The sequence below is a fragment of the Emys orbicularis genome, chromosome 9 (genome assembly GCF_028017835.1).
Source record: "Emys orbicularis isolate rEmyOrb1 chromosome 9, rEmyOrb1.hap1, whole genome shotgun sequence".
Lineage (NCBI taxonomy): Eukaryota > Metazoa > Chordata > Testudines > Emydidae > Emys > Emys orbicularis.
In genome coordinates this window covers 50,143,446-50,161,118 of record NC_088691.1, presented here as the reverse complement: position 1 = coordinate 50,161,118, position 17,673 = coordinate 50,143,446, and the positions used below count along the sequence as shown (strand labels likewise).

Genomic DNA, 17,673 nt, shown 5'->3' with positions numbered 1-17,673 from the left:
TTTCTTAAACAGATACTGGAATGAGTGCAGGTACTCCTCTCCCTTCCCTCAGTCTCCATGTACTATCAGAAACAACATCAGAAGAATCCAGGATTCAGGAAGCCCCTGCTGCCTCCTCGTGGTGCTGCTGGTCTGAATCCCTGCTGATACTATACTAAGCACATCTCAGAAGGAGGGCAGCTTTCAGAGGACTAAAAGATGAGCCCTTTTACATTAGAAGAAATATATTTACCAGACACATTGTTGAAGCTGATGACCTGGTTCATTAGAGCTGTGGAGATAATAATCTCATCAAAGACAGGAACACTGCCCCCCACAAGGCCAGTGTTACCTCCCTGGGGGTTTACTGCCAACTTCCTTTTGTTACAATACCTGAAAGGGAACACATTGTTCAACAGTCACACTGCTCAGAGCCATGCCCCACTTCCCTTCTTCATGCCTCTGGGAGATTTGTTCTCACATGCAGTTGGATGAATCGGTTGTCCTCATTAAAGCTAATTGTTTCAGTCCTAAAAGCTGAATTTGAGATGAATGGCTGGTTTCAGATAGAGAGTGAGAAAGCACAAATCCTGCTGATGCCAATAGGCCTTGGATAAAGGAATATAAATGTAGGACCATCCCTCTTTTTGCAGTTTCAGTTGTACAATACAATATTTTTACTCCAAACAGAAACTAATTGTTCACGTGACTGCCTTTGTTAGCACATCTTTATCACGCTGCTGTGTGTTCTTTCCACCTCATTGCATGGGATTTTGGTTTCTTTGGTTTTGATGGGGCTCCTGGGTCCCTCAGCGCAGCGGTGTGTGGGAGCTCCAGGGTCCCCCTGCCTGTGGGACTGGGCAGCAGCAGGGAGTTCCCCAGCCGCTGGGCAACTGCAGCGTCTGTCGGCCACCCGCTGGGCAGCTGCGGGGAGTTCCCCCGCTGTGCAAAATGGTTGGGCAGCTGTGGGGTCCCCCCACCAGGGTGAGGGCTGGGAGCTGTGGGGGCGGGGCTGGCTGGGAGCTCCAGCCCCAGGTTAGAAAATGTCACAAAGATCTATGGAAGTCACGGAATCCGTGATTTCCGTGAACTCATCGTAGCCTTATTTATAGAGAACTATGGGTGCATGCAGGGCATCTTACAGAACAAGTAAAAAGACAGGTCTCTGCCCCACAGAGTTTACAATCGAATTCCAAAATTGCAGTCTAAGTTAATTCCCTGCTTAGACCTCATACACATGCACAGGGTGGAGGATTAAGGAAGGACTAAGAACAGAAGGCCAATTCAGGCTCTTAGAGGGAATACAGGATACTATCAGGAACAGCTGTTTACTAGCAAGGGGCCTTCAAGAAGGTAAAGTGCCACAATCAGTTCTTACAGAGCTGGAATGCATCTCAGGATAAGTACTATCTAGTTATGTGAAAATATTTTTAGTTTCTCTTGTTGTAACTAATGCACTTTAAAAATCTCCTCTAAAACCTTTTAGAACTAGGAAAATAATGCTGTTCTTTTGTTGCTGAACCAAGAGACATCCTGAATCCTGTAAGTTCCAGTTGTATTAAGTGTACAAAGCTGCAGTGTACTAGGAAATATTTCATAAATGCAGACCTTGATGGTAGAAGGTTTTAGGATCACTTTACACTTTGTTGTAACACACCTGGTATTGGGTTCATACACTGTTGTAAAATGTGATCAACCTTTAATTGTCTGAACCACCAAGTGGTGAGCCTGTGTACTGCTGCTAAATTAGGGCTCGATTCTACACCCAGTGACACCGAGGGGAGTATTGTCATTGACTTCAATGGATACAGGATCAGACCTTCAGGTTCAGGAGCTCTTTGAAGCTGGGATCAGGCCCAAGGTTTCTCTCATAGGATTTATTTTGAATCTCTTATTTTATTTTCCTTTTGTTCTCCTAATCTCCTTTTTCCCCTTTGGCTATTTTTCTCCTTCAGCCTGAGCCTGTTGTAACCTTCTGAGGGTTGTCCCTTTCTGCTACTGGCACTGTTTCCAATTAGGTCAGTTCAGTGGAGCAGAGAAATCACTAATGATGAGATGTCGCCCCCTACACACACCCCCACACACTACTACTAAGGATTTTCTAATCAGGACCACAGGTGTGTGGGATCTGAGGAGCCAGATGTTTCCCATTTGGCATTTATAACATTTGTTAGTTGTTCTCAGTGATCACATTGCTAGTTAGGAACCCATTACTTTCCCTAACCATCTGAAAGCTCTCTTGGTCTAGCTTTCACAGTTAGACTGGATTTTGCTCATTCATGCACATTACCTGGTTTCTTGATTAAATCTGGTAGCAATGTCAAATGATATAATGAGGAAGTTGTTAGAGTAGAGCAAAGACAGAATTCAGAGATAGCAAAATAGAAGCACTAAGTAGCAAAGATCAGTTAAAAAGATGTAAATTACCTGAGAATCTCAGATACCTCTGCTGCTGTCCGTGGCCTCAGTAACATCTTACTGCAGCCTGCAATGAAAGCAAGGTATGGTAAAATCAATCTGAAGCAAAGATTGTGGCCAAAAAGAAAAACCCGACATCTTTTGGTATTTCTGACACTAGTGGCAACAGAATATGCCAGGGTCATCTGCACCATGAGCTTCAATTATGAGGGGAGGTTACTTGTTCCCTGGTCTAGCAGCACAGGGAAAATCATGGAAGAAACACGTTCCTGCAATGCTCCAATAGTAACCAAACTCAGTGATCAGAAATGACATTGATGGGCTGCAAAGGGAGCAGTGTCCTATAATAACAGGAATAATACTGGCTCTTATATAGTGCTTTTTATCTATAGCTCTCCAAGCACTTTACTAAAAAGGTAAGTATCATTATTCTCATTTTACAATTAGTCAGAGTATGTTGCTATGGTGAGGACATGAGATGGTCAGAAAATAAAAGAGATTAAATGGCAATAGTTTTGGCAAATACCAGCTCTCATGTGATTGGAATTTTCCCCACAGAACTTGGATAACTGGCCAGATGTAATAATGGATGACTTTCACCTCTCCCGGAAGTACTGTACACATAGTCTACCAGAAAAAGCAGGGTACCAAACTAGGTAAATCATTGGTAGGGCCCTACCAAATTCACGGCCATCAAAAACGCATCACGGGCCGTGAAATCTGGTCTCCTTCTGTGAAATCTGGTCTTGTGTGTGCTTTTACCCTATACTATACAGATTTCACGGGGGGGAGACCAGTGTTTCTCAAATTGGGGGTCCTGACCCAAAAGGGAGTTGCTGGGGGTTGGAAGATTATTTTAGGGGGAGGGGGTCACAGTATTGCCACCCTTACTTCTGTGCTGCCTTCAGAGCTGAGTGGCTGCAGAGTGGCAGCTGTTGGCTGGGTGCCCAGCTCTGAAGGCAATGCCCTGCCAACAGCAGTGCAGAAGTAAGAGTGGCAATACCATACCATGCCACCCTTCTGCGCTGCAGCCTTCAGAGCTGGGAGGCCAGAGAGTGGCGGCTGCTGACTGAGGGCTCAGCGCTGCAGGCAGCAGAGCAGAAGAAGGGTGGCCATACCATACCATGCCATCCTTACTTCTGCGCTGCTGCTGATGGCAGCTCTGCCTTCAGAGTTGGGATCCCGGCCAGCAGCCGCCACTCTCCAGCTCCCCAGCTCTGAAGGCAGCGCTGCCACCAGCAGCAGCACAGAAGTAAGGGTAGCAATACCGCAACACCCCCTACAATAATCTTGCAATACCCCCCCTCCAACTCCTTTTTGGGTCAGGATGCCTACAATTACAACACCGTTAAATTTTAGATTAAAATAGCTGAAATCATGAAACTTATGATTTTAAAAATCCAATGACCGTGAAATTGACCAAAATGGATCATGAATTTGCTAGGGCCCTAATCATTGGTCCACAGAGACAAATTTTAAATTTCCTAAATTAGCTCTGCTCAGTCGGGCCTTCTGCTTCACTGGCTTGGCATTGGCAACCATGGAAAACGTATGCCATTTTCCATGCTAAGAGAATAAATAAGTGGAGAGAAGAAAACTGCAATAACAATCACCTTCTAAAAAATAAGTCAGCTGTGTTGAAGACTGAAGAATCATACCCTACTGTAAGGTATTTTAACACCTTGTTCTAAATACTCACTGGGTCAGTGAGTTTAATGATGATACAAGGCAAGTACTTTATAGAGCTCTCACAAATCTACAGGCACTCTTGCATTTTTAGACTAATTTTCAGGGACAGCATCCAATAGCTCCATCTTTAGGATAATCAAAGAAAGATTTGACTATTTGAAGATTTCAAATGAACACTCTTATTTTTAAGGTAGATATCATACTCTAAAAGAATCAATTAAAACATAATTGACCGCTTAGTGTATGAATTTCACTATAAAATGAACCATTTCAAAAGCAAGGTAAAACTTTGGGTATATGTAAACAAAAACATAATTTAACAGTTAACCAAAAGAGCTGATTGGGAAATATTTTTGTTCCAATGAAAAATACTGACAAAAATGAGAGTTTTGACCAAAAAAATAGGAAAGTATTTTTTGAATGAAAAATTTCCACCAGCTCTATCACTGGTCTACAATTTTTGAGAAGTCGTCTGCTTCAGAGATAAAATGTGCTATTTATTATGTATTTTGATGTGCTGAATTCAAATATGACAATTAAAACAACTGATTGGCTACTGTTTCTAAGATATTTAAGTTTTTACATTTTATGTCTATGTATATTGTGTAGATAGTAGAGTTTTAATCATAAATTGTAAACCTAGGTCTTTTCATGTGTTTATGGTTGCTTTACAGGATAATATTTCACCTGTCTTGTTTATGTAACACTTTAAAAATCAGCCAAAGGGTTATATAAATAAAATTTATTATGAAACAAAAGGCAAAAAACTATTATGTACATAGTTTAGTCCTATTCAGTGTCTACTCGGCGCTTCTTGGCTTGTCTCTTGTATTCATTAAATGGAGCATCTCTTGTCACTGTCCAGCAATAGTCTGCAAGCATTGATGAGCTCCATTTGCCCTGATAGCGTTTCTCCATTGTTGCAATGTCCTGGTGAAATCGCTCGCCGTGCTCGTCGCTCACTGCTCCGCAGTTCGGTGGGAAAAAAATCTAGATGAGAGTGCAAAAAATGTATCTTTAGTGACATGTTGCAACCAAGGCTTTTGTATGCCTTGAGGAGGTTTTCCACCAACAACCTGTAGTTGTCTGCCTTGTTGTTTCCGAGAAAATTTATTGCCACTAACTGGAAGGCTTTCCATGCCGTCTTTTCCTTGCCACGCAGTGCATGGTCAAATGGATCATCTCGAAGAAGTTCACGAATCTGAGGACCAACAAAGACACCTTCCTTTATCTTAGCTTCACTTAACCTTGGAAATTTTCCACGGAGGTACTTGAAAGCTGCTTGTGTTTTGTCAATGGCCTTGACAAAGTTCTTCATCAGACCCAGCTTGATGTGTAAGGGTGGTAACAAAATCTTCCTTGATTCAACAAGTGGTGGATGCTGAACACTTTTCCTCCCAGGCTCCAATGACTGTCGGAGTGGTCAATCTTTCTTGATGTAGTGGGAATCTCTTGCACGACTATCCCATTCGCAGAGAAAACAGCAGTACTTTGTGTATCCAGTCTGCAGACCAAGCAAGAGAGCAACAACCTTCAAATCGCCACAAAGCTGCCACTGATGTTGGTCATAGTTCATGCACCTCAAAAGTTGTTTCATGTTGTCATAGGTTTCCTTCATATGGACTGCATGACCAACTGGAATTGACGACAAAACATTGCCATTATGCAGTAAAACAGCTTTAAGACTCGTCTTCGATGAATCAATGAACAGTCTCCACTCATCTGGATCGTGAACGATGTTGAGGGCTGCCATCACACCATCCATGTTGTTGCAGGCTACAAGATCACCTTCCATGAAGAAGAATGGGACAAGATCCTTTTGACGGTCACGGAACATGGAAACCCTAACATCACCTGCCAGGAGATTCCACTGCTGTAGTCTGGAGCCCAACAGCTCTGCCTTACTCTTGGGTAGTTCCAAATCCCTGACAAGGTCATTCAGTTCACCTTGTGTTATGAGGTGTGGTTCAGAGGAGGAGGATGGGAGAAAATGTGGGTCCTGTGGCATTGATGGTTCAGGACCAGAAGTTTCATCCTCTTCCTCTTCCTCGTCTGACTCAAGTGAGAATGATTCTGGTGCATCAGGAACCGGCAGTCCTTCTCCGTGGGGTACTGGGCGTATAGCTGATGGAATGTTTGGATAATGCACAGTCCACTTTTTCTTCTTGGACACGCCTTTCCCAACTGGAGGCACCATGCAGAAGTAACAATTGCTGGTATGATCTGTTGGCTCTCTCCAAATCATTGGCACTGCAAAAGGCATAGATTTCCTTTTCCTGTTCAACCACTGGCCAAGATTTGTTGCACAAGTGTTGCAGCATATGTGTGGGGCCCACCTCTTGTCCTGAGCTCCAATTTGGCAGCCAAAATAAAGGTGATAGGCTTTCTTAACCATAGTGGTTATACTGCGCTTTTGTGATGCAAAAGTCACTTCACCACAAACATAGCAGAAGTTATCTGCACTGTTCACACAAGTACGAGGCATCTCTGCTCACTTTGGCTAAACAGAAATGTGTCCCTTTGCAAAATCAAACACTGACAAATAAGAGAGCACGACACTGTATGATTTCTAGAGCTGATATAGGGCAATTTGTTCAGCAGAGTGATGTAAGCTTCGTTATGATTGCATCATCCATGACTTCTAGGAATAACATGATGCAATTCATATCATGTATGACGCAATACCAGCTTCAGATTGCATCATTCATTGTTTTGCCTAAAAAGCAAGTACTGTCCAAACCCAGTCATAGATTTATTCATAGATCCAGTCAAAGATGTATTTTAGTCATTTCTGGTTTAAATTGAGATCCCTTCCCTTTATAACTCACTTATCCTCCGCCATTCCCAAGTCAAGGGTCATATATACTGACCCAATAGCATATCTTGAAAACTAGAGCCAATCAACAATTTTAAGCATCATTTTCGTTCTCAGTGACCCAGAATTAGTAAAGTTTGACTACATTTATTTCAGAAGCATTTTGGCTGTAGAGCAGTGTAACCAAACTTGATTTTGTAGGATTTGTATAAATAAGCAGCAGCACAAACTTGGCACCAGAGTTGATGTTTTTGCCTGCAGATTTTTCATGCTGCTAATCATGGTGAAAAGGGGGTAGGGTGTGTCAAAATGTTAAAACACCTACCTCGGACTGACTGCAGCCAGTCCACATTAAACGGTCTCAATTCATCTGGGTCTGTGATGACTCTACCAGGTATAAGGTGCTCAAAAAAAGCTAAATCACTATCAGAAACATGAGAGAAGGGCAGCCTCTGCACACCATACCGCTCACTAGTCAGCATGACTTCCTTGGGGCTGATGGAGGTTGTAGAGAGAGCTCCCTTGCCCAGTAGACTGGTGCCTGATAAGATGGGTGGCCTGGATACTGGTATTCTGTATAGCTCTGCTGGTTTCTTCTGCTTAAGTGTCCACTGAGCAGTAGCACTGGTCCACACTGCCAAGGGTCTCTTATGGCCGTTCATCTGCCATCTTGGTAGGGTCCAACAGCACCAAACCAAACGAAGCTGGACGAGAGAGGAAACTGTCATGGTTGCCCTGAAATGCAAACAGAGGATTAACACCCAGTTTTGATTCTTCCTGCTGCTCTCCAGGTCCTGTATGCATAAAAAACTAGATTTTTCAAAAGCAATAGAGGGTCCTGTGGCACCTTTAAGACTAACAGAAGTATTGGGAGCATAAGCTTTCGTGGGTAAGAACCTCACTTCTTCAGATGCAAGTAATGGAAATCTCCAGAGGCAGGTATAAATCAGTATGGAGATAACGAGGTTAGTTCAGTCAAGGAGGGTGAGGTGCTCTGCTAGCAGTTGAGGTGTGAACACCTCAACTGTGGGGGTCCTCGCCCACAGACAACCCGCCAACCTTAAGCATATTCTCACCAGCAACCACGCACCGCACCATAACAACTCTAACTCAGGAACCAACCCATGCAACAAACCTCGATGCCAACTCTGCCCACATAGCTACACCAGCAACACCATCACAGGACCTAACCAGATCAGCTACAACATCACCGGCTCATTCACCTGCACGTCCACCAATGTTATATATGCCATCATGTGCCAGCAATGCCCCTCTGCTATGTACATTGGCCAAACTGGACAGTCACTACGCAAGAGGATAAATGGACACAAGTCAGATATCAGGAATGGCAATATACAAAAACCTGTAGGAGAACACTTCAACCTCCCTGGACACACAATAGCTGATGTAAAGGTAGCCATCTTACAGCAAAAAAACTTCAGGACCAGACTCCAAAGAGAAACTGCTGAGCTCCAGTTCATTTGCAAATTTGACACCATCAGATCAGGATTAAACAAAGACTGTGAATGGCTATCCAACTACAGAAACAGTTTCTCCTCCCTTGGTGTTCACACCTCAACTGCTAGCAGAGCACCTCACCCTCCTTGACTGAACTAACCTCGTTATCTCCATACTGATTTATACCTGCCTCTGGAGATTTCCATTACTTGCATCTGAAGAAGTGAGGTTCTTACCCACGAAAGCTTATGCTCCCAATACTTCTGTTAGTCTTAAAGGTGCCACAGGACCCTCTGTTGCTTTTTACAGATTCAGACTAACACGGCTACCCCTCTGATACTAGATTTTTCAACTAACTGACTTGCTACTGTTCTTTATGGAGGCAGAACTATAGGGAAAACCTAGCTCCTGTAGGGAGTAAAAGGTTGTTCATATTTGCAGATAGGAGAGTTTCAGGATCATCATTATATTATTGTACACAATCAACCCATCTCTTACCTAGGAAAATCCAGACTGAAGTAGGATCATATATGGGAAGCAGAGGGAAACCAAAGCTTCTAGTATTACTGAAAATTCCCGATGAAATATACATGATATATCATGTCTTTCATTGAGAAATGCATGTATTATAATGTGCTGTAAAGGTCCTTCAAAACGGTTTTCACTGAAGGATAGAGCTTCATATTTAATACACCTACTCATGTGCTGCTTCCTGAGAACATACGCCCTCAGCCCTTATGCTGCACATGACATGACTGGTCTTTTTCACAAATTCTACCCATAGCTCAAGCCTGCTTTTCCCCTGCATCTTGCCCTTGAGAAGGTACTCATATATAAACTCCTGAAGCCTGATTCTCCACTCCAAGGCACAATGCAGTTGAGAATCAGACCCTTGTCTGTGTGTTTCCCATAACACTGGGTACATTTGCAAGAATCTATAAACTGGGATACTTATTAATCTGTAAGAATCCAAAGAACACATATCTGACCAATCAACACCATTTGGGGGCTGTCTGGGTAGAAATTACAATTCAGGTACCCCCCCCCCCCCAACAAGGAGCAGATGTTAACTACTCCAGTGACCAGTGAAAGGGTGTGGGTGTGGAAGAACTAAAGACTTAGTGCAAACTGATAAGTCAAACAAAGAAATCCTCTCTGCTTTCACCACCATTTTTTACGATAATAGTATTGAACACTGATTAAAATGTCAACCATCATCTTTCTTTGTACAATCAGCAAGTTTCAATAATATACTGGAGTGCTGGATGTGATGTGAATAAACCAGTGAAAGTGCTTGGATTCTCTGTGGAATAAGTAGATAGAATTATTGACTATATCCAATCAGTTTCAGAAGCAAGGTAAAACTTTGGTTATATATAAACAAAATTATTGCCTCCCTATCTGCTCCTTCTAGATCAAATAATAAGGCTTTTATAGGGAAATAGGACACATCAAGAGTATACTCATTTGTCCATGGCATTTATTGCTGACAAGTTTGCATTCCTCCTCCCACTTCCAACATATAGCTAAATGCCCACAAGCCAATGTCAAAACGCAGCATTTACAAGGGGTCTGGCTCCACTGCCCACAGAAAACTTGTGAGAAAACAGAGTTCCTATGTTGATTCAGGCCCAATCAGCATGTACCACTGCCAATTATTGCCACATTATGCCCATATGGTTATGCTGAGAAAAGAACCCCCCAAAAAGTGAATGGTAATAGACACTGAATTGGACAGCAGGACAAAAATGTGTGTGGCACGTAACAGAATAAAATTAACAAGTTTGCTACTTTTTAAAACAAGGTTTAAACAGTAATATATATATATATATATATATAAAACCTGACCCATCTTCTATTCTACTTACTTTGGTGTGAGTAAGAACCTGCTACTCCAGTAACCTTGCTACCAACCCCAAAGCATCTGTCTGCTCAGATACTCAGCCTTTCACACAGGACACACGAGGGGATTTTGGAAAAGCTGAGCTTTCCCGTTGGGATCCCTATGTTCAGAGGCAGCTGTTTCAGGATGTGCCCAGCTGCCACTGGGAATCTCTTTTGTATGTGTGTTTGGAGAGATGGCAACATGGAGCATACAGGTGAGAAACACTTTCACGCTAAGAATCTCTCCTTTTTATTAAATGGTCACACGGGATACATCCTTATTTCCTACAGTGGAGTCCTGCCATAGGTAGATACTCATTGCACTGGTCTACCATCTGGCAGGGGCATGGCAGCAAGCATGCAGCTTGGCGTGCAAGACAGGTCTGTTTGTGTGTGCTGTAGGGGAGTGTGTGTCGTGGGCAGCATTCCCAGCCAACCGGAGTGGACCATGACTATCACACTGCCAAGACACTGGGAGGCAGAGGGAGCATTGCACACTGCCTCAGCCGGGGGGCGGGGGGGGGGGAACGAACACTGCCAAGACAGGGGGGGCGGGCGGGGGGGAGCACTGCACACTGCCTCACCGGCAAGGGACAAGGACGACCACTGCCAAGACATTGGGGGGGATGGGGGACATTGCACACTGCCTCAGCGGGGGTCACGCTACACACTGCCAGGGCGTTGGGGGCCACACTACAAGGGTGGCGGGGTGGGCCAGCAGCTGCTGCCCGCCCGGGGCTGTAGTACGTCGCCCGCCCTTAGTGCTCGCGCGACGCCTGCCACTCGTTATATTACCGAGCCCGGGACTGCGGCCGCCTCGCCCGCCACGTCACACAAAGGCGCCCCCAGCCGCTTTGCGTCCAGCCGACCAGAAACCGGGCGTCTCCCGCGCGAAGTCCTCTGAGAACGTCCCTCCCCCCAGGCCGCCTCATTAGAGTGGGAATCACGGGGCGGAGCCAGGAGTCAGAGCGAAGGGGGTGAGGCCCGGAGCTGTGACGCAAAGTGCTACAAATGCGCACAACTGCTCCAGCGCACCCCCTCCCCCAGGCATATACCGGGTGTCGGTAGGTGGGTGAAGGGGCAGAGGGTGGATGGGTTAGACCGCCCCATCCAAGGTGCCACCTGATATATTGGGGTCCTACTGGTTCCACCCATTCTACCAGCCTGGGCTTCCTCCCCTGGCCTGCTGATGCTGCCCTCAAGCCTCCTCTGGCGCACACACATAGGTAGGGCCACACTCAGCTACAGGCACAGACGGAAGTCATCTCTGTGTGAGAGGAGGAGGGTGCAACATGGGGGCCCCTCCTGATTCAGACTGAGAATGCAGGGCAATTGGCTAGTTATCTTAGGTGCATGTACACGAATGCAAGAAGCCTAGGAAACAAGCAGGAAGAATTGGAAGTCCTGGCACAGTCAAAGAACTATGATGTGATTGGAATAACAGACCTGGTGGGGTAACTCACATGCCTGGAGAACTGTCATCGATGGGTATAAACTGTTCGGGAAGGACAGGCAAGGGAGGAAAGGTCGAGGAGTTGTACTGTATGTAAGAGAGCAGTATGAAACTGCAGAAAAGCCTGTTGAGAGTCTGTGGGTTAAGTTTAGAAGTGAGAGCAACAAGAGTGATGTCGTGGTGGGTGTGTGCTATAGACCACCAGACCAGGAGGCTGAGGTAGATGAGGCTTTTTTCGGACAATTAACTGAAGTTTGCAGAGCACAGGCCCTGGTTCTAGTGGGGGACTTCAATCATCCTGACATCTGCTGGGAGAGCGATACAGCAGTGCACAGACAATCCAGGAAGTTTTTGGAGAGTGTTGGGGACAACTTCCCGGTACAACTACTGGAGGAACCAACCAGGGGCCACTCTCTGCTTACAAACGGAAGAATTGGTAGAGGAAGTAGAAGTGGGTGGCAGCCTGGGCAGTAGTGACCATGAGATGGTTGAGTTCAGGGTCCTCACAAAAGGAAGAAAGGAGAGTAGCAAAATACGGACCCTGGACTTCAGAAAAGCAGACTTTGACTCCCTCAGGGAACTGATGGGCAGGATCGCCTGGGAGGCTAATATGAGGGTGGAAAGAGTCCAGGAAAGCTGACTGTATTTTAAAGAAGCCTTATTGAGGGCGCAGGAACAAACCATACCGATGTGCAGAAAGAATAGCAAATGTGGCAGGCAACCAGCTTGGCTTAACAGTGAAATCTTCGGTGAGCTTAAATGCAAAAAGGAAGCTTACAAGAAGTGGCAACTTGTTCAGATGAGTAGGGAGGAGTATAAAAATATTGCTTGAGCATGCCGGGGTGTAATCTGGAAGGCCAAAACACAACTGCAGTTGCAACTAGCAAGGGATGTGAAGGATAACAAGAAGGGTTTCTACAGGTATGTTAGCAATGAGAAAAAAGTCAGGGAAAGTGTGGGACCCTTAATGAATGGGGGAGGCAACCTAGTGACAGATGATGTGGAAAAAGCTGAAGTACTCAATGCTTTTTTTCCCTCGGTCTTCACAGACAAGGTCAGCTCCCACACTGCTGTCCTGGGCAACACAGTATGGGGAGAAGGCAAGCAGCCCTCAGTGGTGAAAAAACAGTTTAGGAACTATTTAGAAAAGCTGGACATGCACTAGTCCATGGGTCCAGATCTAATGTATCCAAGGGTGCCGAGGGAATTGACTGATGTGATTGCAGAGCCATTGGCCATTATCTTTGAAAACTCGTGGCGATCGGGGGAGGTCCCTGACGATTGGAAAAAGGAAAATATAGTGCCCATCTTTAAAAAAGGGAAGAAGGAGAACCTGGGGAACTACAGAGGTCAGCCTCACCTCAGTCCCTGGCAAAATCATGGAGCAGGTCCTCAAGGAAACCATTTTAAAGCACTTGCAGGAGAGGAAGGTGATCAGGAACAGTCAACATGGATTCACCAAGGGCAAGTCATGCCTGACCAACCTGATTGCCTTCTATGTTGAGATAAGTGGCTCTGAATTGGAGGAAAGCAGTGGACGTGATATATCTTGACTTTAGCAAAGCTTTTGATACGGTCTCCCACAGTTTTCTTGCCAGCAAGTTAAAAAAGTATGGAGTGGGTGAATGGACTATAAGGTGGGGCACATGACTTATGAGGAGAGGCTGAGGGAACTGGTCTTACTTAGTCTGCAGAAGAGAGGAGTGAGGAGGGATTTGATAGCAGCCTTCAACTACCTGAAGGGGGGTTCCAAAGGGGATGGAGCTAGGCTGTTCTCAATGGTGGCAGATGACAGAACAAGGAGCAATGGTCTCAAGTTGCAGTGGGGTAGGTCTAGGTTGGATATTAGGAAACACTATTTCACTAGGAGAGTGGTGAAGCACTGGAAAGGGTTACCTAGGGTGGTGGTGGAATCTCCATTCTTTAGAGGTTTTTAAGGCCCAGCTTGATAAAGCCCTGGCTGGGATGATTTAGTTGGGGATTGGTCCTGCTTTGAGCAGGAGGTTGGACTAGGTGGCCTCCTGAGGTCTCTTCCAACCCTAATCTATGATTCACCCAGCACTCACGTGCACACAGGACCATCCCTAGGCATATACGGCTGCGGAGGGCACCCGGAAATTTGGGGCATGGTCTAGGCTGGCCACGGCTGGAATCCTCTCTTCTCTGGGGGTGCTGGGGGGCTTCTCCCTGCCCCCTTCCTCCTCAGCTGGTTGGCTGAGGACTCCAGCCTCCAGCTCTGCTGACCCAGCCTCAGGGAGCCCAGAGTGGTGCTGCCCGCAGTGGAGTTCCTCCCTGGACCCTGCCTGCCTGCACTGCTCGGTCAGGACAGGAGGAGCGAAACTTCCATGTGAGTGGGGGGAAGGAGGGAACTTAAAGTGACAGTGCGCTCATTGTCTCTCAGACTTCCCTAACACACACACAGACTGGCTCTCACACCCACATACACATACACTGCCTCTCACAGTTAGTCCCCCAATACAGATTGTCATAGAATCATAGAATATCAGGGTTGGAAGGGACCTCAGGAGGTCATCTAGTCCAACCCCCTGCTCAAAGCAGGACCAATCCCCAACTAAATCCCCAAATGGCCCCCTCAAGGATTGAGCTCACAACCTTGGGTTTAGCAGGCCAATGCTCAAACCACTGATCTCTCTCTCTGTCACACACACACTGTCACACAGTCCCACCCCCCACACATATACACAGTGTCTCTCTCTGTAAGGATTTTTTAGGGAGCCTATCTGACCAGAAGACTTTGGGGACCTTACAGTATACCTCCCGCAGGGTCCCCCCTTAAGCCCATCTATCAGAGTTAGAATAAAAGAAACCACCAGATTGATATGAACTTACAACAACACTTTATTTACTAAAGGAGAAGGAAGGAAGGGGAGGGGGATGGACTAAGGACACTGGAGATTTGGAATATAAGCATACACATGCGCACACACACACTCAATAAAGCAAAGATGTTTTTCTAGACAGGTAAGTAACCCTATTTCAGACCCACCCTATCCCTCTTTGCGTCATCTATGGGTGAGTGTCAGATCTAACTAACCAGATCTAGTCCGAGAGTGCACGTCTGCTTCCCAAAAGAAAATAACTAATTAACCCCAAGATGACAACTTCGTTCAGTGAGTGGTTATTGGCCTGCAGTAGCCAATGTGGAAGCTATACCACATCACAGAGAGAGAGCTTTTTGAAACCTGAGCCCCAAGGATTCCAGCGCTCAAGAGCCCCTGGCCCCTCCCTTTGTTTGTTTATATAGAAACCGGTTACTTAGCAACAACTGATTCCCGCTCTTTTCACTTTCCTGCCTTTTGCCCAGAATAGGGGAACAAGAAACTGTCACAACATGGAGGTCACCTTGTTCTCATCCAGACCAAGATGGCCACCTAATCAACAATGCCCTAAAATCCAACTGGGTGTGTGCCTTCCCCCAAGAATTTGGCAGGAGTGTAATTAACATGTCTCTCTCACATGCCTTGGCTCTCTCTCACGCACACACACACGTATTATTATTGTTGTTATTACTGCTTGGTACTTCCTGTCAGAATGCTCGTGGTGAGCCAAGAGTAGCTAGGGGCTGACGGAGGGCCGTGAGCTCTGGCAAGATGCAGCCTCCATGTGACGGTGCGAAGCCTGTCTTGAGTCACTGCTGCAGCGTCTGCTGCGTACGAAGCTCAGTGTGTGTCAGCAATGTCTTGCCCTGTATAGAGAGATCTGTACAATATACCCTCATAAAAATTGCCCCCTCCCTGAATGTGGAGGGAGATATGCCAGCTTTTTGCCCCCCCTCCTCCCTCCCCATGAATTGCACAAACTGGGTTTTGGAATAAACAAAACAAGTTTATTAACTATAAAAGGTAAATTTTAAGTGATTATAAGTAAGGCTGCGAATCTGTCACGGGTTCTGTGACTTTCCATGACTGGTGCTGGGGACCAGCAGCAGCAGTTTGGGTGTGTGGGAGGGGGCTCAGGGCTAGGGGCCCTGGGGCACAGGGGGGTGCTTACCTGACACAAAGGCCATGTCCCTGCCTAATTTCAAATTCCTGCTCAAAAGGTCAACAGCATTTTTGAACACAGGCAAAACATTATTCCATAGTCTCATTCTTGGAAACGGCTGCTTTGGCTAAAATTTTCAAAAAAACATTTAGTCTGAGGCAGACACCCAGTGTGGCAAATTCCAAGCCAAATGGATTAAGTTTGGGAAAGTCATAAATAACTGAAAACAGGGTCTGTCTTTGAATGAGAAGTGTCAGGCAACCTACATAATAGGTGGTGCGAACAACCCTGCCTATAATTTAGGACAATTGGTATGTATGCACAAGTCAGTATAAACTAAAATAACCAAAACACTACCCAAAAAACCCAAACCACAACCCTGCAAGGGATTGCACTATTGATGATTAAAGGTTCAATTTAAAAACATTGTATTTCCCTTTACTAACATCCTCATTGACACTATACAAGTGAAATCTGATTTGCATGTATAGTTATGAAAATTATACAGTGTGTTTGCATCGTTGTGTTCCCCAACATGAAGTCATCAGTGTGCTGAAGTCTTCTTGACCCCCTATGAGAACTCTTTTCTTCAGCTATGGGAGAACCATTGTGCTTTCAGAGATTTGAACTGTAGTACATTCATCAACATTTTGATTTATTATGCATTTGTTCTGTTTAGTAATTAATAGTGTAAGCTCCATGGAATAGGGATAGAGTCTCTTTCTGGTTTCTATGACACTCTCAGGACTTAAATACTACTACTTTTTTGAATGTGCATTTTTCTTCTATTAGGCTTTAATATTACAAACACTATTTATAAAGGTCAGTTCCCTTTCTCATATCCCATTGCTGCTTCCCTTTCAACCCCCAAATAAATGCTAGGCTCCTTCCCAACTTCCCAGCTCTCTGCCTCTGTGACCCAGTCACTCAGAGTTTCCCCACAAATACACTGGTTTACACCGAATCAAGCCCAGCCAAAAAAACATACCAAAGATTCTGCCTGATTTCAGGCTTCAGAATTTGATCTGATCTCCTTCTCAAAAAGTAGCATCCAGCCAGTACCCCCCTCCAAACACAGTAATTACAGGCATAATGGATAGTATTGGGTCTACGATGGGCCTGATTCTCCTCTGCTTTGCACTTTTAGTTGTTGACACGTACAAAATGCCACTGTTTTGACTTGGTACCATATTATACTTACCTTGCACTTTGAAAACTGATTTGGGGTAGTTTATAACTAATGTGCCCACAAAGTACCGTGACCTGACAAAGGAGACAGAAAGAAGTAGGTAACTACTTGGGTAAAAGGCCTTACTCACAGAAGCTGCAGTCCCTATCCTTGAACAGGTGCCATAAAATAGCTGGCAAGAGACGTGAGCATGGGGAGAGCCAAATGTTGTTGCACAAGGCGTATATATTTTAAGTTTGAACATTGGCAGAATCACTTTGGGTTGCCACCTCTGAAGTACAAAAAAAACCTCAGGACATCCGGGATGATCCTGAGCCCATAATACTGGACAGCTGGCAATGTATATGGAGAACCCTTACAAGATTCCCCAGGACAGCCACCTCAAAAATAGGATCAATCTTGGGAAAATCTGGACCAGTGGCAACCCTACACTACTAGCCTCTAGGGGCAAGTGCTGCAGCCACAGAGACCTTGCTTAACTGGGACTGGCAGCACATTGGCTACAACAGTTGGAGCCTATGAGTAGCAGTATAATCCTCACTCCATCACCACCATGCAGAGAATGGATAAGATTTAGAGAATTTGCCACCCAGGTTTTAAGTGTATGAAATGGGTCCCACTCCTGCCATAAAACCCTTTGTTAAATTCAAAGTTAACAGAGCTAATAATAGTCATTAGTCTTGGGACCAAGATGTGAGTTTGAGATACATAAATCATGGCATGGATGTATATCTGTGTACATTCCCTTTGTGCAAGGATTTGAAGCTCTAGCTGGTAATCCTGAAA

At 45.3% G+C, this 17,673-nt stretch overlaps 1 protein-coding gene across 1 annotated transcript in view; it reads right to left on the bottom strand.

Annotated features, from left to right (window-relative positions):
• Window positions 1–11,129, bottom strand: part of D2HGDH (D-2-hydroxyglutarate dehydrogenase) — a 29,777-nt gene extending 18,648 nt beyond the window's left edge. The window contains exons 1-4 of the mRNA XM_065410973.1: window positions 11,039–11,129; window positions 7,227–7,636; window positions 2,407–2,464; window positions 233–372 (exon numbers count right to left, since the gene is read on the bottom strand). Of these exons, the coding sequence (XP_065267045.1) occupies window positions 233–372; window positions 2,407–2,464; window positions 7,227–7,629 (601 nt within the window). The 5' untranslated portion in view covers window positions 7,630–7,636; window positions 11,039–11,129. The remainder of the gene's footprint in view (window positions 1–232; window positions 373–2,406; window positions 2,465–7,226; window positions 7,637–11,038) is intronic.
• Window positions 11,130–17,673: the final 6,544 nt, after the last annotated feature.